Source organism: Pelecanus crispus, chromosome 6 (assembly GCF_030463565.1).
Source record: "Pelecanus crispus isolate bPelCri1 chromosome 6, bPelCri1.pri, whole genome shotgun sequence".
In the NCBI taxonomy this organism is placed as follows: domain Eukaryota; kingdom Metazoa; phylum Chordata; class Aves; order Pelecaniformes; family Pelecanidae; genus Pelecanus; species Pelecanus crispus.
In genome coordinates, this window is record NC_134648.1 from 3,918,625 (window position 1) to 3,943,121 (window position 24,497).

Here is a 24,497-nt window from a genome sequence, read left to right on the forward strand (position 1 = left end):
CTTCACTTTAAAAGCGAAGGAAAAAGTAACCAGACTGTTTCCTTCATAACATTAATATTTCATAAATATTGGACAGTATTTGATTAACTGCCATTAGCCGCAACTTTCAAGCATTCTCTTTGCTTTTTCACGCACTATCTGGAAAAGAAAAGAAAAAAATATGCACCTCCCCAGTCCTCCCCGCTCCTGCTTAGTGGAAATGCAAATAACCTGCATAGCCATGAGTTTCTTAGCTGAAAACATTTAGTGGAAGACTAACTAGACTTGAACACTAAGTAAATCTGCTCACTTATGAGTAAAACATGCAATATTTCAACAGACCGCTAATTGTCCTTGAAAAGGCTTTTTATGACAATTGCTAATTTGGCAGAGAAGAAATGTTTCCAAATGCATGAAAATCATTTTAAGAGCCTTAGTGAAGAACATAGTAGTTACAATATATTAGCTATTTCTGTGGCATAAACATTTTAAAAAGCATCAGCAAAGTATTAAATATAAAAGCATTATGTATATACCCCTCCATCCTCAGAAAAGCATCATGATTTGTAGTGTATTAAGTCAGATTTATTGACTGGGGAATTAAGGCATAACCAGTAGACAATAGTCTTTATTGTCTCAGCTCCACATAATTCGCAGGGAACAACCCGTATCGGCCTTTGCAGACACCCCTCCACCAGCCGTCATCAATCATTTCTATGTTTGTGATGATGTCATCTGGATCAAAGGAAATCTCGTCATCACCCGCTGGAGAGAGAGTTGAAGAGGCTCAGTATTCGCACAGGAGCAGTCCACGCTAGAGTCTCACCTACCAACCCACCATCGCTAAAAATAACACAGACACCCAACACCTTCCTCTCTCCCATCAGGGCATCTGAAACAGGGCACCGGGCAACGACAATCTCTAAAGTCAGACGCTTTCTCATCCTCTGGAGTGATGAGGTAGTCTGTTCTTACCTGCCGCATTTCGGGTGCATTTCTAACTTAGAGCAACGATTGCTACCTCACACACCGAGAACCACTTTTACTTTCTTGATCCCTCCTCACAATTAACCAGTCAAGATTTTAAACAACTACGTATGCCAAGGGTTTAACAGGAGTGTTAACACTTGGTTAAAAAAGATTTTGAAAACTCCCACCATTTCCAGAAACAGCGGCTAGTAGTTTTCAAAAATGTCTCAATGCTATTGCTACATCACTAAATTCCTAATTCTTCATATCTTAATTTCATATATGACTACAAGAGACAACAAGATGAGAGACAAAGAAAAAACCCAGACTTATCTGTGCTTTTCAAAGACAGGGTTAAAAACAAGAGCTTTGCTTACCAGCTTGATAATCATAAAGGGCTATGGCTGTAATTCCAAGTTCATTTTCATATTCATCATAAGCATTTTCTTCTACAGAGAGAGAGAGAAGAAACAAATTAAAAGCATGAAGCACGCTACCTATCACCCCAGGGTTCTTTCCTATGGTGCTTCTCCTTTAATTCTCCTGCTAACCCACACAGGAAGCAGGTATCAAACTATGCAAGTTTTTAGCAGTGCTGATATACCTTCCCAAATGGACTTTTTCCCTAAATTACACACAATTAAAGCCTGAAAGGAAGTGTTCACAAGTAGGCATTTAATACAGTATAAAATAGAAGCGATCAGCCTTATAACTCTTTCGTAAAATGTGACAGAACAATGAGCCCAGGATCAGTGCGTAAGAGACTATTTAATACCTTGTTAAGGGTGCACGGTGGTGGGGAAGAAGGAGCCTGTTTGAAATTCCCAGGTATTCATACCAGAGTAAGCAGGTTCATTCTTCACCCCTCATTTAGTAACCAAAAGAGATGAGAAAAACGGGAATTCAAAAGAACTATATTCTTTCAGTTTCATTACTTTCAAGCATCCTTACTCCACTCCCTCCACAGGCACAGAACACATCACATCAATTTCGAAGTCCAAGAACTGTTGACAGAATTTTTGGCTTGGTAGGCCAGCACTGGCTCAACACACATTTAATCTCCATATCTGTCCTTTCTTCTCAAGTTGAGCTGCATTACACAGGGTGGAAATGGTTACCCCTATATTTCTTTTTGAACTGACACTCTAGAGAGCACTGTAATGATTCCAACATCATCTCACAAAAGGTAAGTAATTTCAACCTTGCTCTAGCCATATCTTAATTTCCTAATTAAAGTTTGTTGGTGGAGAATCTAAAAAGTCTCATTGGACTGAGACTTTAGAAAACTAGGACAGTGTGCTATCAGCACGACTATGCATTAAGTCATTGCCCAAGGAAATAATCTTTATGTTAAAGGGTTTCATATCAGAAACAAACACTCTACCTGCTTGGTAATGGTCTCCTGCCCCTGCCACTTCATAGACAGTCTCTGGTTCATATTCTGCCTCTCGCTGACTCACTGCTTCTTGGTAGTCTGACTCTGCAGCTTTGTAGCCGGCCTCTGGCTTGTGCGCAGCTGAACACGTTGTGCTGGAATTCTTGTAGGCAGACTCTGCTTCATAGGAAACTGCATCCTGCAGAAATACAGGTGAGGTTCCTTGGGTTTTGTAAAAAGGTTCCTACACTTAGGATCAAAAACCAGGTACTGAAAGTGATTCTAGCAAACCTCATAGACAGGGCTTGAGGGTGCCTTCTGCTCAGCTGGCTGCGTGGTAGGAGATGGCGGTGGAGTTTGTTTTTTGGCTTTAGCTTGTTCCTAAATTGAAGAGAAAGAAAAACTTCAGTGCAGTTTAATCACTGATGTCATGACACTGAACAAGAAACAACCCTCCAGTAAGACAGACAGACAGCATATTCTGCAATAAACTGATGCGAGCAGGGAGCAGAAGAGGACTGGACCGGCTGGATCATTAGACCTGCCTGAAGGTTTAGACTGGCTGTACAGCAAACCAGAAGAGAAAAAAGTGAAGTAACAAAAACTGCACAGTATGTACGCATACATGTGTTTAAAAACAGAGTACCCAATGTTCTTTGGCACGTTTCCATAGGAGCTGTAGGGTTTCTGTGTTCAATATTTTCATTCTGTTCATTAGCTGGCTGGGCCTCACGTCCCATTTTAGCATAAGTTTAGAGAACCTGAAGTCTGCACGTTCTAATTATACAACTGATACATTATCTTTGACGAGAAATGATCCTACAAGCTCTTGCAGGTCTGCAAAACACCTGCCAAGGCAAAATACTGAATAGCTCAGACAAAATTAAGTCCTATATACTGACAATGAGGGGATTCAAACGTTCAGAAGAGTTATATGTGGTAGAAAAAAAAGCAGTATTGCTATTGTATTCTGCAACACAAAGAACATGGATCTGAATCAAGCGTTCTGGACTCAAGCACTTCACGCTGTGCCATCCCACCTGTGAAATCAGAGGGCAAATCCACAATCATCATTAGAAAGCCATATGAAGCCAGGATATCATAGCACAAGAAATGCTATGTTGCTTGCACAACTTAAAAAAAAAAAAGATGACTGTAAAGCTAGCTATTTCATTTTGCCTCTCTTTACCATAGGGAAAAAGAAAACTGTGGATCTAGGGCCAAACTTTCTTCTTCATTGTAAATAAGAAGAGAGAATACATGTTATGGGAGAATGTGCATTCCAGTTGTTTAGGTCCATCAAGCCGTAACTCCCCAAAGGATCCTCAGGAGAAACTGTAGTGCAGAGATGAAGTGATAGGACTCTGTTACAAAAAAAATTCTCTTCCTTTGTTTGTCACAGCTCAGAAAAACTACATCTAACAAAGAAAGCAAAGCATGTCTTGAGAACAGAGCCAGCTTTGAAGACAATTCAAAGCTTAGTGCTGTGCTTTCTGGAAAAAATTGAACAGTCCTCCCCCACTTTTAACTCCTGTGCTACAGATAAAAAAGCAGCAGCAAAGTGTTTGTTAGAAGTTAAATCTAAGTTTGGGGACAAGTAGTATCACTCCATTAACAATGTCAAACATGGCAAAAGTTTGAATAATTTGTCCTACGAAATGGGTCTCTGCAATCCAGACTACAGTTTAGGATAGCCACAGCATAATTGCCATAAAACATTTAAATTGCACGGTCCCACCTCAGGCAGGGTTTCTTCCACACTGAAATGCTCCATGTGAAAAGAGCATCCTTCCTCGTTCTCTAAGGTAGCAGAGGGTAGCTAAAATATGAGGCACCTGTCAATTCAAACCAGCAGTTAAGGAAGAGCTCCCTGAACACCATTTGACTACGTGACATATGTGAAAAGCAAAACAGAAGAAGGATTACCAGTAAACAGGGTTCTTGAAGGAATGCAGTCCATATGTACATTCCCATTGTGGGAGTACGTATGCCCACGTTCTTTCTTAAAGTGAGAGAACTTTCTGTCTGTGCAAGGAAGTTCATTAAAGAAATAAAGTTCACTTAAGTCAAAGTCCGTCCCCACCCTTTGCAGTATCTGTGGATGGTGTGCTTACATCCCTCCCCTTTTCATGCTCAGCTTGTGAGCAAGGGGCAGTGCAGCCAGTGCCATTTCAGTTTCCCCTTAACCTCATCCTTCCTCCCTCAGTGTCTGCAGAATCACAATTAACCACAGAGATGTTCAGTCTGGAAGAACATTAATCATCTGGTTACGGTGAAATTTAAATACCAGCTTTGGAAAAAAACTTCAAACGTGTCCAGGCAACAGAATCGTTGATGAAGCACAAGAAAAATCAAGCATAACGGCTTGATTTTAACCCACACTTACAACAAAAATAACAGTAAAGAAAGTCAGTCATTTTTAGGACAGAAAGGTGGGAAAAAAAAAAAAAGACATAACAGTTCATTGACTCACGAGAACCTGTGTTACTACATTTAAACCCTTCTGGAGAACTGTTTCCTCAGCAGGAAGAAACCTCAATGAAAAGCTGAAATGGGTAACAAATGCCTAACTTCACCACCTTCCATCCACAAATCTTACTTATAAGCATATGATCACCCAAAATGAATGGCAAGAGAGCTAATGGAGAAGCTGAACTTCCCCGACTCAGCTGAGACTACAAACCGATGCAATGGAAGGGCATACTAAGCAGAAAGCCTGACTACTTTGGCAAGATACATATGATCAGTCATCTCCTCCACTGGTTAAAAAAACATGGCTCCAACTGGGTTGGAATAGGAATAGTCTAATGGAGAGCCATTCAGCATCCGTAGCATGAAGTGGATTGTTTCAAGATTGAGATGAGCGAGACAGACAAACTGTTATACAGCTCAGACTGACAGAACTAAAGAAGTCACTGAAAGGCAAAGAAGGCCCCGTACAAAAATGCACAGGCCACACTGGGACAATGAGAGCCAATGGGATGAAGTCCTGCCTTACCCAAACCACAGTGCTTGGCAGCAGAGGTACCTGGAGAAATGCATGCACCAGTCCACCTGGCCAATCTCAGGGTTGTACCCAAGACCAAGCCTGGACACAAACCTTCTCTCAAAAAGAAATATCAATACTTTCTGTGTCAGCTGTGCAACCTTTCAAAAAAAGAAAAAAAAAAAAAAAAAAAAATCACACGGCCACTGGAGCAGATTTCCCATTTCTTGCTGAGGACTGCAACACAGCTCATCTATCAGAGCTGAAGGACTGCCATGTGTGAACTTCAGAGAGTCCTGTTCTCCCCATACTTATCATTTACGGCAACCGCTGCCTCAAGGGAACAGAGGATCTCTCCTAAACCATATTATACTGTCATCACTCATAAGCAAAGCAGAAAAGCTCTGTCCTCCAAATGGACCAGATCTCCAAAGCACTGGCACATAGCTGCTGCTCCTTGTGAAAATGCAATGCTGTTGCAATGAAATCACATGGTATTTTAGAATATACTGATATCCCTACTTGTCAAGACAGAGGGAACGTAAAGGGTATGCTCCTGGAGACACGGCTGCCGCTACATGAAGTACCTCCTTGCATCTTGAGGAACGCTGACCTGCTTGCAGCAAAGGTACAGAGCAAATAACATACACAAAGTACAGAAAAGATCAGTGTGAGGTATCAGAGTTGCCACATGCTCTAGGAGAGAGACACTTTCATGAGGTAGTTGCCTACAAGGTGAAGCACTGAGTTAAGGATAAAGTATCCTGGGATCCTGCAACAAGAGAACTCTTACCATCTGAGAGCTGGTAACTGCTCTGTGATAATGAGTCAAGTCTTTTACTTCAGAACATTCACTTTAAGACACAGATGTTCAAGGATGGACTGCAATGTTTACGGGGACTGGTCTTTTGTAGAATCCCCTACAACCAAATCGAAGTAAGAAAGTAACAGTCCTTGATTGGGGAGTGTTGTCTACCAAGTACCATCAGTATGTTGAGGATGACCTAAGAAGCTTCAGACAGGCTAGGAAATTCTTAAACCACCAGACACCTGTCTGAGAATGAGGCAGAGGTAGTGATGATGGAATGGAGTTACTGCCAGGTGAAAATAAGCACCTCAGAGAAAGAAATGAAAGAGCAGGATGAATGCTGAGAAAGTCCATTTCCCCTTGGGACTGATACTTCTTAGCAATTCTCAGCGGTAACTGGAAGCAAGGGCTGTCCAAAATGATCTCATGGGTGCAGAATGGCCTTATTAACAACGGCAACACTTGTGATACCCATCAACCTATATTATGGTTCCTCCTTATTTGGAGAACTGTAAAAGTATCTACTAAATCTAATTCTGCAAGGACAACAATGCTGCCTGCTATAAAGTCCAAGTTCAAACGCGATCCAGATCCAATGTGCTGACAGAGGAAAACAAGTGCAAAGAAAAGGAAGTTCTCTTGAAGAGAAGCGAAGCTGCACTTTCAAGAGCAATGTATACCTCAAGGTTGTCCTCGGGTTGTGTCCAAAAAGAGTATTCATTCCCATTTTTCATCACCGAATGGAACAGACCCCAGAGCTGAGGGCCTACAGCTCTTTGACTAGAGTTGCAGTGATGGTGGCAAGGACAGGGAAGGATGAGGAGTGAAAAATCACTTTGTTAGGGAAACAATCAGGTGCTAGACCTAGATACTGTCAATGCATAAGCTGAAACACGCTGAAACATGCTTGGAACAGTGGACAGTAGTTCAGGAACTGAGACAGCCTGGCAACAGCTAGAGAAGCTATGAGCTACACCAGAAGAAGGTGGTGACACATGCTGATAGCATTTTGCTGTGGTTCTGAGCGAGCACGTGCTGAAGCATTCAACTTGTCCCATCTGAAGAGCTCCCAGAGCAACTGTACGGACTGCATGCATTTCAGCTTTACCGCTCTGAGGAAAGGGGAATGAAGTGACTCTCCTCAAGGCAAACACTCAACTTTTCTCTGTGTGGCTCATTGCTGGAGGCTGGTGCCAATGCTGAGAATAACACAGACCAGTCCAAGTTGACTAACAGAGTGGCACCCTGGAGCAGGCTTGCTGACCTTGTCAAATAGAAAAGACTGAATTCTCAACTTCAGCTCTTTATCTCTTCCTCTCCCAGCTTTCAGAGTGGCAGATGTTTTCTCCAAGACAGTAAAGAAACCCAAATAGTGGGTGGGGAAAGGTATTAAAAGTCCACAAAGTACACAGGGATGAAAGGCAGCATTAGAAAAAAATCATTGATATACAAAGACAAACTCCCATTCATTTTGTGATACATGTGTGCGGTGAACATATGCTCATACAGTACATCTTGAAGCCATAAGGCAAAAGAGATAATAAGCTGGAAGAAAAAACCCAAACAAAACAGCCATCACTTTAGTTGGAGAGACTTGATTCATCCTGTAAAGCTAAAATTCCTCAAATTTCAAACAGAACTCAAAAGGAAGTTAGCAGTTTTCAGAAATCAAACTATACACAAGATACATGAGCCATGCAGTTTCAGCACAGCAAAACTACAGAGCTATTTCAGAAGCAGTGCTGGCCTGCACACCTGTGGACAGCAGAATTGAGAAGCCAACCGATGAACTGGGCAGGGAAACTGACTTGGGTTGGCTAGATGTTTTATTTGTTAGGGTTAATTTTCCACTTTTGTGTGACTCTACAGATGCTTTGCTAGCATAAAGAATACGGTGGCTCGAGAGTGCTGCCATTAGCAGCCATGCTGGTTTAGGCTAGCTTAGTTAATGTGAAGTAATGTGCAGTTTCACTGCAGTGTATTTTTTTCAGTTTAGGAAGATCGGAGCTGGGTTACCGTAAGCCCACCATGTATTTAGTTTTTCATACTTGTCAAACAAATTATTTACACCAAGTCTGAATTGGTGATGAATTAGATCATACTGATGGAATGGGATGAACACCACACCCTGATGTCCTGTAGCAGCATCCCGCTAAGGGGAAGTATCTACCACATCTGAGAAACCAGGCATTGGGTCTGCCCCATTTGGTGTTAGGCAAAGGACCAAACAGATCTGAGAAACCATCTGGATCTTTCCTGGATTCCAGATGTCTCCCAGAGGATGTTGAGACAAGTTTATATGCAAGAAGATTTATTAGTGGGGTCTGCAGCTGGTGGCATACATTGCCTCTAACAATGAAAGATACTTTCGGCGGAAAATAAAAACAAAAGAGGAGAAAGAGAGAGAGTTAGGAGGAAACAGGAAAACTCCCCCATAGCCAGCCAGGAAGAGCAGTGACGAGGGTCCCAGACAAGAATTCTCCCCTCTGGGAGGGTCTCTTCAGCGTAGGAAGTGGAAATGATGATGATGATGAGGAGGAGGACTGTTTTTCTTGTGCGTCTCCTTGAGTACTATATACTTTTCATCATACTTTCCAGGACCACTCAATCTCCCTACTGGTTATTCCTGCCTGGGACACAATTAGCGCTAGTTGGAGCATGCTATTTCGGCATCAGTGTTGCATACACTGTTAAGTCTCAGTGCACGTGTATGGCTAAGTAGCACTTATTCAGAATTTAAAAGACTACTATCTTTTTCTGTCCTACGTTTAGTCTTCTCTAGTATAAACCAACATCTGTAAAACAAGAAGTGAAGGAGAAGGGGAAAAGAGGGACTGTTCTTACACCAGCATCAGTTGCTTCCCATTTCCTGCCATGATATCGGAGTTTACAAGTGTGAGGCCGTGAAATCAGAATAACAGCATAGGACTACAAGGGAAACTGCCACAGAGGCTGTGGACAAACACTGCTACAGCAGCTTCCATGAAAGGTTACACAGCTGCAGACAGCAGGCCCTCAGGATTACCGATGATAGGGCATCTCGGGCATTGTGTAACGAAGCAAATAAAAAGACACAAAGGACAAGTTACTATTAACGGACTAGTCCTTCCATCTCAGCAGCTGAGTCTCACCAAATATGCAAATTCTATAAAGCAGATAAGATTGGTTTGTGACTAAACATTTCCTGGAATTATTGTGCTTATGAGTAACACAGAAATCACGAAGCTTTTAACCATGCCAATGCTAAACTAATTTTCTTAATTCCCAAACACAGATTCAGTTAACATTTGGAAGATTATTTCCCCTCATCTCACGGGCATGTGGTATACCAATGGGTGATACCACCTCCATCTTCCACAGTACTGATTACAGTTCCAAAAAACCAGCATTACCCACTACCACCATGGTATTAAACTTCTTGGACAAGCATTTATATACGGCCTTTTGGGGACCACATGTCCCCACCCTTATGAGCTCCTCTGTGCCCAAGGGAATCTGGTATTACCAAAAGGCAGAATTACAGTAGGAAAAGGTCAGACTGCAGAGGTTAGTGCTCAAGACCAGCATACGTATTTTGGAATAGGCTAAATAAAAACTCCTATATACTATTAAGTGTTACCCTATCACCCTATCTGACGTCTGATATACATATGGTGCATGTTGATAGATGGCCAGAATCGCAAACAGGTAAAAGCACAAGTACAAACACATGCAAACACACATATACACACAAAGAGCTTTAAGGCCTAGCTGGAAAGAAGGAAAGTACCTTTTCTTAAAAGATTCTCTTTTCTCCCAGCATTGCATTGAAACACACGAGACATGCTGCTCAAATGGGATTTGACTCTCACTGACCTCCAGTTTCCTTCGAGCCTCTTCCTGTTCTTGTTTCTCCCTGGCCATTCTTTGTGCTCTCTCAGCTTCTGCCTTCCTTCTGTCTTCCTGCTCTTTTTCCTTGGCTAGGTTTTCAAAGTTAGCTCGGATGCTGCTTGTTTTATTAGCAACTGTAACATTTAGAAAAATTGAAGTCAAATGTTGTTGTTTAAGGTTCTGTATAAAGGTAGCCTGGACTGAGTTTTTGGCACAAATTTCTGCTAGGATTGAACATGTTTCTGCTTTTCTGCTCTCTGAGCTCACAGCCCATTCAGGAAACTCCCCTTCCAAGTCCTTCTCTTGTGCACATTTCTCTTAATATAAAAACCTCTGCAACACTTCTCCCTCCTCTCCTTCATGGTACAGTCTCCAACACTCCACTCCCCTACTCAGTCTGTTCTCCACTCTGATGGTTTTTGTTCTCCCTTCCTCAACTCTGACAATCCTCAAGGAAAAAAACAAAACAAAATAAAAAGCCAACAAACAAAAACAACCTCTAAAGGGAGGAGGGAGAGAGTTAGTTGAGGTTGGCAGAGACCTGCAAATACAGCAGTTCCCTCTAGATGGTTCTTACTCAGCACTACTACATTAACAGTAATATCCTGGACTTTTGGACATTATCACCTCCAAAGAAAGCATTTGGGGCCAATGCCTTACCAGCTTCTATTGGCTTGGTCTTCTGATAGGCTGATCCTGGTTTCTCAATATCTTCAAAAGTTGCTGCATTCTATCAGTAAGGAGAAAAAGAGTACATTTAAAAAAGCACAAATTCATGAAGATGTTCAGACAGCTTCAATCTGTGACACTTTATTGTGATATTGCCCCTATGGCTTTTTTCAGAACACCAAAACAAAATCAGGAAGAATCAAAACTTAACAAATGGAATAATCCTTTCTGTAAGTCAAACTACGTAAGAATTAATCTTCAGGGACAGGTTTAAACACCTTAAAATCCTATTAATTAAAAAAATCTAGTCTCATCAGAATTAAAAATGAGGCAATGTCCTAAACATTCATTGTGTAGCTATTGCTGTTCTAATCCACATCATGCAGGGTTTCTACCAAGGTAAGAGCATCCACTTCCCTTAAAGAAGCAGATATTGCTAAAACATAGGGAGTATTTTGAGAACAGTATTCAAAATACGAGGGGTTTTTTTAAATGAATGGTCTTGAGTCCTGAAGCCACAAGTAAAAAAATCCTACAGACTTTCAAACTCCTCTAATTTCTCACTTTTAATGTCCCACATAAAGCTGAGAGTAAATTTATTCAGTAGGTAAATCTCAGTGGGGACTTTTTCATCTCCTAGCTTTTTAAATTTAAAAATGGAGAGGTAGAAAGGGGGTATTCAGCTGCCTTATCTTTCACTGTTACAGAATATTAAAACAAATTCTCCTAAACACAAGGTTCCTGATAATCAAAGTGGCCAAAGTCGGTAGATATCAGACACGTATTTTAAGCAGTCCACTAAAAGGACATCCTCAAGCTATAAGGCTTTAGCTAATTGTTAGAAGACATGACCAAAATTGTGGAATTAATGGATTTTCTCATTCTTTTCTATAAATTTTGCTATTCTTTCATTTCCATGCTTCAGTTTTCCCTACTTAAATATATATACACTACACATATGTACACACATACATGTGTGTATAAACTGGCATCAGCCCTGCGTGTATACACTTGCTTTTTAAAGATTTAGAAAAGCACAGGACTCTACTCTTAGACTGGAGAAGTACCCAGAAATAAAGAGCTGAACACCACAGATCTAACCAAACTATTTTGTATCCCTACAGACTATTTAAGTCATGGCTCTTTTAAGCAACTTACCTTATCCATCCGGTCTTTCTGTACACCATACTTCCCACCAAATCCTTTCGAATAATCTAAAAGCAGGATAAAAAGGTTAGAGTAGGGAGTTGGTTGTCCCGCCCATCTTTCTTTTTGATTTTTTTTTTTTTCTTTTTTTTCATTTTGAAATGCAAACAGCCATTTCAAATGCAAATAGCCATTTCAGCCGCATGCAGAGATACAGTGACAGCCGCCAAAGAAAATGCAACTTGTTTTTTGGTGCAGAAAGGATACATAACTGCAAGAGCCTTCAGGTACACCAGCAGATGACAGATTGTGGGCCACATGCATTCTTTGAGTAAACATTAAGCTGAGGACTGATAAGGTATCAAGCAAGGAATAAGGGATGAGCCCTTCTAATGCATCACTTCTGTAACACAGCCTTTCACAGCACCAATTCTTAGCCCTCTGCAGTAATCATATAACCTAAGCCATTTTGCTTTGCTCAAAGGAGCGATATCCAGTCTTCGGCGACCACAGAGGTGTTTTTTTTTCTCTTTAACTTGGTAAATTCTATAAATGGCAGGAAAATATAACAAATTTCTCATTCCGGTGGATTTGGTCGTGATACTCAACTGATGAACGTTAAAGTCATTGGTAGTAACTCCTGCTCTGCATATGGAAAGGGGCAATTCCACAAGACAGCACGAGCCTGCAACAACTCACCACCACAGAAATGGGGTGGCCATGCTATTCTGTACCACCCCTGAGCTGCACACTCTTAGTCTCACCTGATGCTGACTCTAGCACTTGTTGTACTCCAAAATCAGTTTAACTCACTAGCGGCATTAACAAGAAAAAAACCAAACCAACCCTAACAAGAGTAGCTTTCCGCTCTTTCTAGTGAGTTGTACTCAGAGAAATGTCTGACAAGCACCAGAGCCAGCGCAACAGAAACAGCAAGAGTGTGTGGCTGGAAAAACACCTCTTTCTGGTGGCAGTGAGCTGTAGGAACGTGCTCTTAGACTCTGTAGATGGACAGGCTTTCCTACGCATCCCTGGAATACATTTACAATTACTACTTCTCCTCTCAGCCCCAAAACCACCTGGGTCCCCTAGCCAGCTATTTTAGCGTTTGTACTTGGGCTCTGCTAAGGCACATCTGATGCTCTAAAAGTTTGAATTTGTGTCACTAGCACAGAAAAATATTGACTATCAGAATGAGCAACCTCATTTTCTTCAGCTTTGTATGTATTTTCAGCCAGAATAAATATACTACACTTACATTTTCCTGATCCAGACTTCTCACTTTAAGATAACGGAAAACCAGGAATTCATGGTTTGTACCCCAACTATTTCACAATGAATAAAGAGAGCATTATAACAGTATTTGCTCACCCAAGAATGACAAACATTCCCTACTTCTTGTTTTAAAGACTACAGTAATTTTAAAATTATCTTGCCATAACCCACTGCTTGTTAATGGTTACATGCATGGTCCTTATCTGAGTATTTTTCCACCAATTTGTCCAGGCAAAACTTCACATTTAGACTCTAAAACTGCTAAGCACGACGTCATTAACATCATACTAATAACACTAGACATACTAATGTCCTTATTATCACACTGTATGTATAGCTATTAACTAAATGCATAATGTTGTAGAGATGTTAACTAAACATTGGATATCTGTTTCCTGAATACAGGCTTGCTTTATGTAACATTTTAAGAATAAAATGGAAGAACATTGCTAGATCATGTAGGAATAGAAGCGCAAGAAAGTGTCTGCACATTACTAGCATCAATCTACTCAGACAACTATTTAAGACTGTGTGAGAAGTGGCTGCACTGTTAAGAAAGTAACAAGTGAAAACGGTGCCTTGTTGAGATTCATGCTTGGCTAGTTTCTCCTTGTAATCAAACCCCACAGCAGATGGGTCCTGCCTTTCTGTCTGTACACCAAATTTCCCTCCGAAACCACTCTTATAGTCTGAAAAAGCCACATGTGATAAATTAAAATGAAGGGAGGAAAATAAAGAAGTTTAGTCAGAGACACTGAAAATAATTTTTGCAGTATTTCTCAATTACCAATAATTTTGGATGGTGAAAAAAAAAAAACAAACCAACTCAATACACTTTTGTAAGAGTAAATTCAAAAGAAGTTTCCACTTGAGATTAAGAAGAGGTCAACATGATTTATCAGACATAAGAACACCATTCTGAAGTCACAGAAAAAAGCACTTCTCAACATCTTTCATACATACTGCATAATGCACTTGCATTTGATCAACATTATGAACACAAACACACACATAGTATATTCACCAAAACAAAAAAACATACAAAAGGATACAAGAGAATCAAATGAGCTTCCTTCATCAGCATGATTAACATTTGTATACTACAGATCTGACTTTTGAAGAGGTGTTAAGATAGGGTCCAGAGAGACTATCCTTCAGATATTCCTACTCAGCACTGTTTAAAGGAAGAAGGAATATTCCTGCTGCCGCACAGCTTGAGGGAAAAAAGCTCTCAGCTAAGAGCAATGACCATTCCCTACTGCTGCCTTAGAACAGCCATTTTAATAGAAGGTATAAAATGAGGGCACAAAAAGAAAAGGGGGGGGGGGGGGGCGGCTTCAGGTAATCCTCTCACAACAACTCTGCCAGAGCATACAATATTCTGAGGATCACTTTTAATTTCTTTAATTTAAAAAAAAAAAAAAATTAATTTCTTTAAGAGTGGTGACAGGCAGAGGGCTTGGGGGCAATTGTTATTTTGCAACTTTTCTTCTGGGTACCAGTATTTCACAGGAATAGGTACCCCCACAGGCAATGAGAAAGGACAGCATTAAATATTAGATTTCCCCTGCACAAAAACAGGGGTATACATAACAGAAACCAGAAAAGGGAGGTTATCTGTGGAAAGTACGAAGAAATTGCTAATTTGGGGTTTGCGCAACTCAACTGAAAAAGGAAAAAAATAATCCGGGCTACCTGCAGACTCATAAAGCTTCTCCATTGAGAACTTATCACTAAGTCTGAACTTTCAGGGACTCAGTATCAGATGCGTTAAACCTGCTTTGCAGACACCAGTACAACCCATACACAGCAACCGTTCAAACACAGAAAAAGGGAATTCATGTCAGCTACTGTAAGGCTGTGGCAAACAATACCAGGGGAGGAGGGTTCACACAGGGAAAAGTCAAAATGAGAGAAGTCAGAAAGAATGGCAAAGAATTGTGAACTGATATACCTTTCTGGGATTCATGCAGCTGCACTTTCTCCTGGTGATCCCAGCCAAGTGCACATTTGTCTTGTCTGTCTGTCTGCACACCAAACTTGCCTCCAAACCCCTTTACATAATCTGTATGCATTAAGTTTCAGAAAACATTATTGCGGTTTATGACTGTAAACAGCATTTCATAAAAAAACAGTAACATGTTATGCGCTAAGCTGCCCTGTCATTAGTGGTACTATCTTTCACTCTTTTTTCCCCTCTGCTACACTACCTCAACAGAGGGGAAGGTTACCCATTCAGTAACTCTAGAATCATGATGCAAGGAAGCACCACAAAACCAGTGAAGGTTACAGCATACAGACTCAATAATATTCAAAGATTTGAAGAATCTGATGCACCCTCCACCTAAAGGCATATAACACACATATATATATATATGTGCAACGTGGATGTATAAATAATGAAGGACTTGATACTGCCTCTGAATACCATAGATCTGTGCAATTATACATTCATTTTGATAACATCCATATGGACATAAGGTCCCTTGGAAATCAGATTGTCGCACTCAGGGACAGTTTACAATGCCTTCCTTTTCATTTAAGGGAAACAAAAATCTGCATACGCAAAGGGCAAACACACATTTACAAAAAAAAAAAAAAAACCCAAAACAACAAAAAAAGTTTTTTTCCCAGGTTTAAAAGGCTGATTGATTTGAACTAGGATTTTTAAATAAGATAATAAAAACCTTTCTGTGATTCATGTTTTTCCGTTTTGCCTTGATATTCAAAGCCAACAGCACTTTTGTCCACTTTGTCCTTGTCAACACCATATTTACCACCAAAGCCCTTGGAATAATCTAGAGATAAGAGTGAAGAATTTTGTTTGTAAGTGTTCAATAACAAAATATTACCTTGAAAAATTGTGATAATCAGACCTGCTAACATTACGTTTTAAAAGCAGCACTGACATCCCCAGTTAATCTTGATTTCAGACACTGAAGTCATAAATTCATCAGAATACATTCTCTCAGGATAGAAAATAAAATAGCATCATATGGAGTTCAACTGCTGGGTGATATCAGCAATTCTGCTACTTGACTCCTTGGTAAAATTCTTAAGACACTTATAGCAAAGTGAACTTCAAAAACCATGTCAGCAACAGCCTGGATGCTTTTAAACAAACTCCCCCTTCTTCTCTTTAGCATTCCCAGAGTGCAAACATTTCTTTGAGATAAACAGAAAACAGATGGCAAAAATGTCAACATTTTTTAATAAAATGGTCGATTTTTGATCAGATATGCCTGGAAACCTGACTAGCTACACAAAATTAACTCTAAATACTACTAACTCTGATAAATGTTTTAATCTACAAACAGCTGATTCTTTTAGAATCACTTCTCTGTTGTGGTTAAACTGTTTACAGCCAGAACCTTAACCTACAGCTTTTCAAAAGAAGTTGCAAAAAAACCTCCAGACAAACCTATGTGCCCTGCTTCCAAAGTTATGGCAGTTGGATCATCACTTAAAACCAGTCAGAACCTATGTTTTAGGTTCCTTTTTCAGAAGTCAAAGTTTTTAGCAACATAACTTTTATTCAGTGTTAACTTTCAGCAGGTTAGGAGTGCAACAGATGTAAAAAAAATTAGTATTGTATGACACTACCTATCATGAACGCCTACTACACCAGAGTATGAACCCACCAGCACGTGTGTCTACTCACCCCTCTGTGACTCGTGTTTCTCAGTTTTACCCTGGTAATCAAACCCCACTGCACTCTTGTCCACTCTGTCAGCCTGTACTCCGTATTTTCCACCAAAACCACTTGAGTAGTCTGCATTGAGAGTAAAGCACAATAAAAATGAAATTACGCAGCTTTTAATGAAATTAAGCTAGAAAATAGCAACCAAGGAGAAAAAAAAAAAGTTATTTCAGAACTGAAATATCACTCTTTAGCACACAAAATTAAGTTCAATTTTAAACACAGAAAATAAGACAGGCGACAGTCCTTATAGTTTATGACGGTTCCTCTTAAATCTACTCCCTATTTCCAATAGGGTGCAATACAGCAAAGAACAACTCCCAATCTTTCTAAAATGTCCTTGAACCTCACTTCTAAAAGAAAAGTAAGACTCACAATGTCTTAAAATCTCACTAACTCATGAAATTGCTTTGAAATTCATTTTTTCATCTTCTCTTCCACCCAAACCCCTCAACATTTGATTCATTGAGAACGGCAGGCAGAGGCCTCGCTAAATGAGGTCTTTTACAAACAGTAAAACAACAGAGATCTATTCGATGACTTATAAAAACTGTATGTGTACAGAGGTGACCACCTCACCACTTTACCTTTTTGGGATGCATGCTTCTCAGTTTTCCCCTGATATTCAAACCCAACAGCTGACTGGAAGAGAAATAAAATTGCATGTGTGACAAGAGAGTTAGATATTAGTAGAAAAACCGCGTGCATTTCAGTGGACAAACAGCACAGAAAGTTCCTGTGTCTTTCCATACTGCTCTAACCTTCTTGATCAGGAGCATAAATACCTACTTAATTTACAGGCCATATTCATTTACATGATAATTTAGTACATGTATTCATGGCAAGGGTTTTTGTCATCCCTTGCCAAAGCAAATTGTACCAGCAACATACTCTAGTCTTGCCAGGTTCAGCAATTCAGTAGAACAGGAATTCAGCATTTCCATGCAGGGGTTGTTAACAGTTTTGGAACGGGATGCCAATTATCCTGTCCAGTAGCTCATGTTGCAATACAGGACAAACCATCCCCAAAATCCCTCCTTCTGTAGCATTCATGCTGATTTTCTCCTCATCAAAGAACACAGCCTGGTTAAAAGGCGTATTTTAACATCTCTTTTCAGTTTTCTTTTCAACTCAACTCAATTTCTCATAAGGGCTTTCTTCTGGTTTGCTTTAAACAGAAATTTATCTCCATAACAGTCAGTGTTAGTTTACTGCTAAACTTCAAATACAGCAGGAAGAGCAAACCACACCAGCATTTTAAGATACTGGAATTTTTCAGCTGTACATACAAAGTGATAAACTCAACTACATTGAGTAGCTGCAGTACGAGATGAAATTGCTTACCTGGTCAACTCTATCGGTTTGTACTCCAAACTTGCCACCAAACCCTTTCACTGAATCCACTTGGGAGCAATGCTTAGAAAGCTTGGATTGATACTCATGTCCAACAGCTGACTAAAAGAGATTGGAAAGTTCAGAAACAGGCAGCAGTTCTATACAGTTCTGTGTGTAAGAAAAAACACTGCAACCAAGTAACTTAAGGATAAGCTTCGTTACAAACGTGCATCACTGCCACTCTTCCTGTTGAAACTAACTTCTTTGGAAGTTGCTACTCACTTGAGAAGTCTTTACAAGACGGTCACCATGCTACCCATACAGCCTAGGCAAAGGAAATGTCAAGAAAAAGTCTGACAGCAATGACTGTATTTTATGAAGACTGTTTTACGTTCTGTGTTTTTACTTCAAAACCACGGGAATGAAAACAAGAAAGATACAGACAGGGTCTTGACGGTGTTCACGCAGGATATAAAATAAGGATTAGTTCCAGATAAAACACACAGCCTTGTATTCAGGCACAGAGCGACAGATCCGTTTTAGCTGATACTAGATTGCAACCAAATACAACTACAGCTGGGTTTTCCATTGACATTCTTTTAGGAAGGCACCCCGATCTTCTGCATAAATCAAAATTAGGCATCTTCTCTCTATACTTTCTCCTCACTTGCAAAATGGCATCGCAACGTGAAGCAGTGCATCCGCATCAAGACAGAGGTCCCCATGCCAAAGGCATCCCAGCCCCACAGCGTCCAATCTGAGCCTGTCCCTGGAACTCAAGCTGAATACAGCAAGCCGAGGTGCAGTTACATCGCCCCGTCGCTGGCTTCAGGTAAGACACAAGGATATGTAATTACACACCTGAAAATACATCGAGAGCTTTTGCTAGTGTTACACTAATCTAGCGCTCGGATACCCTTCTAGATCTTGGAGTCAGCGCTAGAGCCTTGCACCTTGAGGGGTGCTACGTAACATAGCCAAAAGATGTTGTTTTTTCTTGTCCAGTGCCAAAACTGAGTGCTGGCCAGAGCGACTTGCAATTTGCCACTTCAACATTTAAGTCTGTTGCTGTTTCTGTCAGAGGCAGAAAGAGAAGACCCTATAACCTGCCACACACAGCCGTGTCCAGACTGGGAGGCTGCACCCTGTGCCAAGCACCTCTCCTGACTCAGCACCACCACCTGCAGCACCGCAGGTCCCAGCACCGGTCCCCGTGCACAGGGCAGTCGGCATCTACGGCTGCAGCACAGCACCCTCCAGGCAGCTGTCCCAAGCTCCGACCTTTGAGGAATGAGAAACTGCTTATCTCGTACCAGTAGCAGACAGCTGGACCAAGATGAATTAATTTGAGGACAGAAGGTGTCTAGGAACCCTAAGTAACTTGGCTTTTACAGGTGCTGGGGGGGGAACATTCCCAGCACTTAGGAAAGCAAAACATTACCGCACATAATGGCTGAAGTAATTGCCAGGTAACAGAACAACGATGTCAATAATAGAACATTACCTTAACTTATAAGCAATATAAAAGCTCTTTTCTTTTCCTGACTGAAACAGTCATACTCTTGTTCATTTTGCAGGTGTTCTGTAGCAGAGTAACTGTTAAATGTGACAGAAAAGGCTCCCACCTCCCCTTCTTCTTCCCATTACATTTAAGGAAGACATGAAGCTCTGAAAATCCTAGGTTTTATGTGGTTTTACATGATCCCTCTTTTGTTATGCCAACTGAGGTACGTAAGGTTTAAGCATGTTGTTTTCTTTATGTGGTACTAGAACTTTCTGCATTTCATCAAATACCAAACATTACAACATACCCCCTTTTAGAAAAGACTTAGAAAAAGATTTTTCTTGGAAATCTGTATTTCAGAATAAATTGCCCTCACAATTCTTCAGCACAATACTCTGCTGCATTTTAAATCAGTTACAGAGGTCTGGCATACAGAATGATGTAACTGTTAGCATCAAGGTTTTGTCCTAAATGCAGCAAAAACCTGTGCCATTGACAACACTGCAGCAACACTCAGTTACTTCAGGTGAGTCAAGCCTTAATACGAGCACCCCTGCACAGAGCCACAGACAGCTGTGAAGGAGAGGTCTCAACAATGAGGTTTTAGAACTACAGTTACAAGGAAGAAAGCTTTATTAAAAAAAATAAGTTATGAACGTCTCCTGCCACCAGTATCACTCAGATGGGCATGACCATCACGTTTTTGCTGATGATTAATTCTGGCCTACAGGAAACAGCACTGATTTTTGTTTCTTTCTTTTTTCTCATGGACACAGGTGAGGGATAAATTGCTGACACTAGAGAGCTACACAGCTGCGGAACAGGCTGAATCTGCAGAACATGGTTGAATCTGCTCAGCAATTCCTTTCCCAGATTCAAAGGTTAGGTTAGCCTATTTCAAAGGCCCACTGAGAATTAGATAGCAATTCACTCTGGAATACAGGAATTCAGCAAAATTTTAAGGCCGTCAAATTATTAGAAACCCAGAAAGTAAATAAAGTAAGAAAATAAGATAATTCTCATTCAGGAAACAGTTTGACTCTTATTTTAACAGAGTACATGAAAGAAACTAGCCTGAAGTTGATATGCCTAATTATCACATGGCTAATAAACTACCTTAAGAGTTACCACTACTTCTGTTAATGGAGTGTAACTTAAACAGCCATCAAGTCCTCATATAAAACATTACCATCTGACTGAAGTACAATGATTTTTTAAATACTCGGATTACTTGTCACTGTTCACAGTTTACCACTGTTGAAGAGAGCAGCCCTCTAATTTAAAAGCAGCAGCATACCCTTTTCTTCATTATTTGTCAACCTCTATATGCATAGAAGAGCTGGCACAGCATCAAAATAAAAAAAAAAAATACTGGATTTATTCATGCATGAAGTACTTCCTTAATTTACAAATACACTTTCAGAAACTTGAATCTTGACTCCAGGGGAATCCACCCAGGACATAAGGAAGCAGACTTGCTCTAAAGACAGAGCAAGCATCAAACAAAAAGATGTGGGCCCACTGTATATCCCAGAACTTCTCCTCATCTTTCACAGATTCCTAATTTGCCACCTGAAATACTTGTTCCTGATGCTTCAAGTGCTTCAGTTCAGTTCTTTCTATAGGAGCATCTTGATTTAATCAGGGAACAGAGCATGATGGCCTGAAAGATTTGGGTAATAGCGGTTATGAGTGTTCTTGTCAGAGCACTGTAAGAGTGACGCTTCTGCTGTCAAAATGAGCCACCGCTGTATATAGCTTATGCCATGATCTGAGCTTCTGTGTCTCCAAACCTAGCAAAGCTGGAACAACTTTGCACCTTCAACAAGCACAACTCACTTATATAGTTGTGCTGGGCACTGGCAAGGCAAGGCAAGGCTAGGCTTATAATATCATTCCAGGGAAGCATTCATACTTACTTTATCCATGCGATCTTGTTCAACGCCAAATTTCCCTCCATAGCCATGGGAAGCTTTTGGTCCTGTTTCAAGCTCCTTTTCTTTGAGGTTCTGGTGTTCTTGGAATACGTTCTCTCTCAGCTGATGAATACTTTAAAGACAGTAATTAAGCAAGTTTTACTAAGAAAATTTCAGAAGATAACTTCAAAAAAATGCAAAATAAGATGATGATAAAAAATATCATCTTAATTAAAAGTTGGAAAACTTGTAGTTTTCAAGCCCTTCCCATTTTTTCAGTACACAGAGCACTTCATCATATTCTGAGAAACAGAATTTATCCCACTGCAAAATACTGTCTGGAAAAAAAAAAACAAACCCCAAAACAAAAGTGTTGGGTTTAAGACTAACATAGAGGGGTATCTTGCTATTTGAACAATCAGTTACCTAGAACTTATATGTGCGTGAAACATACTTTCTTCTCATACCCTAATTTAAGTTCTTTCCAATACTTTTTATTTAGATGGCAACTTTTCAGAATAGGGATCATCTCTCATCATACAGTCCCTATGGTAACAGGACTCTCAATTCTAACTGAGCATTTTGGACACAACTGTAACACAAAATAAGGATGCAAGGAGACACACACCTCCTCTTCCCCAAGCGTTGCCTCGCCGTATGCAGGACCTGAACTTACAGTAGTGCAGGCTATGTACAAGAAGGACAAACCAAGATGGCAACCTGTACCTTAAAACACTTCCCACCTGAGCTTCAAGCCTCCTCAAGTGTAATTCAGCCAGTAGGCGTCCCCGCTGCACTTCAAATAGGGCAGAGTAAAACTGATCCCTAAGTAAGCCACATAGTTCAGTCTCCATTCGCAACACTGATGACATTTATTCTTAGCTTTATACCATGAAGGTTGATGCCCCAGAAATACGCTAGCAAAACCAGAATGAGCACCACAATCACAGATTTCATTAAACTGCTTTAAAGTTAAGTCTTAGACACTTTTCATAAGAAGTACAAGATTCAGAAGACAGATCATTTCTGTCTCACATAGCCCTCCATGATGCATTCATTTGCTTTTCTGCCAGAGGGCTCAGTTTATTACTTTGTCAGAATTTTTATGAGTTTGGTAGCAGTTTCCTAAACAAAGCCTAAGAATTAAGGGACCAAATGTATACTTGAAGTACCAAACTGGAGCTGCTCGGATCGCACAACACAAACCTCTCCCCCGGCAGTATTGCCTCTTGCACCAAAACAAAGAAACTTTCCAGACACAAAGAGGCAGGAGAAAGAACATTTCCAGTTACAGAGAAAGATTTAAGAGTCCCTACACCATATTTCTGATCTTAATTTCAGATCTGAAGATACTGACTTATTTGAAAGACCAGGAATCTGGCAAATAATCAATCTTCTATGGAGACTCTTGTTTTAATTATGAAGATACAAGTAACCGAGAACACTGAGTTGATTAAAAGTCGCCTGGGATTGTGACTATTAATAAATTTAAAACGAGAGCTGCTTTACTTGATGTGCTCTTGATGGCCGGATCCTTTCACAGTTTTAGCTCCCCAGCGCTGTTCTTTCTCACTCACGTCATTCTGCGAAGGACACACATAAAAAGAGTTAAAAACTTCAAAATGTTCCTAGTTATCTGTGCTTTAGAGTTGACAGCAAAAGCCTTCAGCCAGTAGCGAGATCAGAAGAGAGTTAGGAAAGCAGCTGAGACCACCTTCACTTCTCTTCTGCTGTGAGCCCTGTGCTTTGTCCACTGCTGAAATGCACGGAGCACACATTCAGCCCCAAGAAGCTCCTGCTTCTTGACGCAAATCCCTTCCATGCAGACTTCCCTGCAGTACCCAGCCAAGACAAGGCAGTTTTGTTAATCACTCACAGGCACAAACCCCTAATTCTCCCTCCTTCCAGGAACATGCTCCTATCAGTTTATTTTGCTGAGACATAGCCCCCGCCCTGAAGAATTACTCTTTAAGACATTACATAACACACTTCTGCTGCGTTGATAAAATTCAAAAGCCATACCACAAAATCAGGATCCGTCTCCCAGTCATCGGCTCCGTCATCCTGATTGACGGAAATGGTGTGGCCTGCAGTAGCCTTCCACATCTGCAACACCGTCATAAGAAACACTGTCACACTCCAGTTATCATATGCGTCAACTCATTGTATATGACATATAAACTGACAGAGACGCAATCCAAAACTCCCAATAAAGTATGTTGTTTAACTACATAAACAGAAGCTACGTTTGCAGTGAAAGTAGATTTGACCCTTGGCTCTCGGGCTGCCTTCTCAAGCTGGTTTGAAAAACCCCTTTTAGTTTTCATATTGGCACTGCAAAAAGGTTAGGAGCAATCGCTGACATGATTTCAAAGGGAACAAGGAAGTCTTTCCTTGCCCAAATTAATATGTGTCTTTTCTTCATTCACTGCACTGAAAGACTTCTCTTCAAAGAGGTCTCCAAACCAACATCCGCTTCCTGTCGCTCATTCTAGACCTGAGGGATATATTTAAAGCATAGGAATAGTTGGGGGTTTTCCCAGCCATTACTAATGATGAGCATGATATCATTTATTAGGCAGCATAACCCACATTTCCTCTGCTGCGCAATGAGTTTCAGCATTGTGAAAGAAACCCAAACGACTGTAAGAATTCGCATGCAATCTGGACATTAGTCCACCTGCCTGCAACAACAGAGTACAAGAGTTGCTGTGTTTCTCAGATAATCCCTTGTGAAACACGTACACAAACTCAAGTGTCTTCTCTGACTTGCAGGAGAAACAGAGGGTGAGTTGCTGGAGCACTGACCGCAGGAAGCAAAACACATAAAAAGGCAAGCAATAATATATAGAAACAACAGTCAACTCTTCAGCAGCTAATGATTTTGGGCATCTCACTTTCTAGAAACCTTATCCCCTGCGGAGTTTCAAGTTGGACGCCTTTAATTAACACTTTGGAACGTGAC

At 40.6% G+C, this 24,497-nt stretch overlaps 1 protein-coding gene across 6 annotated transcripts; it reads right to left on the reverse strand.

Annotated features, from left to right (window-relative positions):
- Nucleotides 1-607: 607 nt before the first annotated feature.
- On the reverse strand, nucleotides 608-23,662 carry CTTN (cortactin). 6 transcript variants are annotated; one of them, XM_009482213.2, is made up of 16 exons: nucleotides 23,555-23,662; nucleotides 23,042-23,115; nucleotides 21,536-21,665; nucleotides 18,122-18,232; nucleotides 17,365-17,419; nucleotides 16,739-16,849; nucleotides 15,765-15,875; nucleotides 15,032-15,142; nucleotides 13,656-13,766; nucleotides 11,815-11,870; nucleotides 10,648-10,717; nucleotides 9,973-10,121; nucleotides 2,615-2,704; nucleotides 2,333-2,522; nucleotides 1,326-1,397; nucleotides 608-744 (listed from the first exon to the last, which is right to left on the reverse strand). In XM_009482213.2, the coding sequence occupies exons 1-16, from the start codon at nucleotides 23,651-23,653 to the stop codon at nucleotides 608-610; spliced, it is 1,677 nt and encodes a 558-aa protein (XP_009480488.1). In that variant the 5' UTR covers nucleotides 23,654-23,662. The 6 variants fall into 6 exon arrangements, with proteins under 6 accessions (XP_009480488.1, XP_075568588.1, XP_075568587.1 ...); XM_075712473.1 differs by lacking the exon at nucleotides 15,765-15,875 and having other exon boundaries at nucleotides 1,326-1,394; nucleotides 23,555-23,638; XM_075712472.1 differs by lacking the exon at nucleotides 15,765-15,875 and having other exon boundaries at nucleotides 23,555-23,638.
- Nucleotides 23,663-24,497: the final 835 nt, after the last annotated feature.

Coding starts and splice junctions, on each gene's coding strand:
- CTTN (XM_009482213.2), bottom strand. CDS start 23,653: ATGACGGTGTTGCAGATGTGGAAGGCTACTGCAGGCCACACCATTTCC. Junction 21,666..23,041: donor GGCCATCAAGAGCACATCAA/GTAAAGCAGCTC, acceptor CTGTCTTTAAAG/TATTCATCAGCTGAGAGAGA. Junction 10,718..11,814: donor AGAAAGACCGGATGGATAAG/GTAAGTTGCTTA, acceptor CCTTACTGATAG/AATGCAGCAACTTTTGAAGA.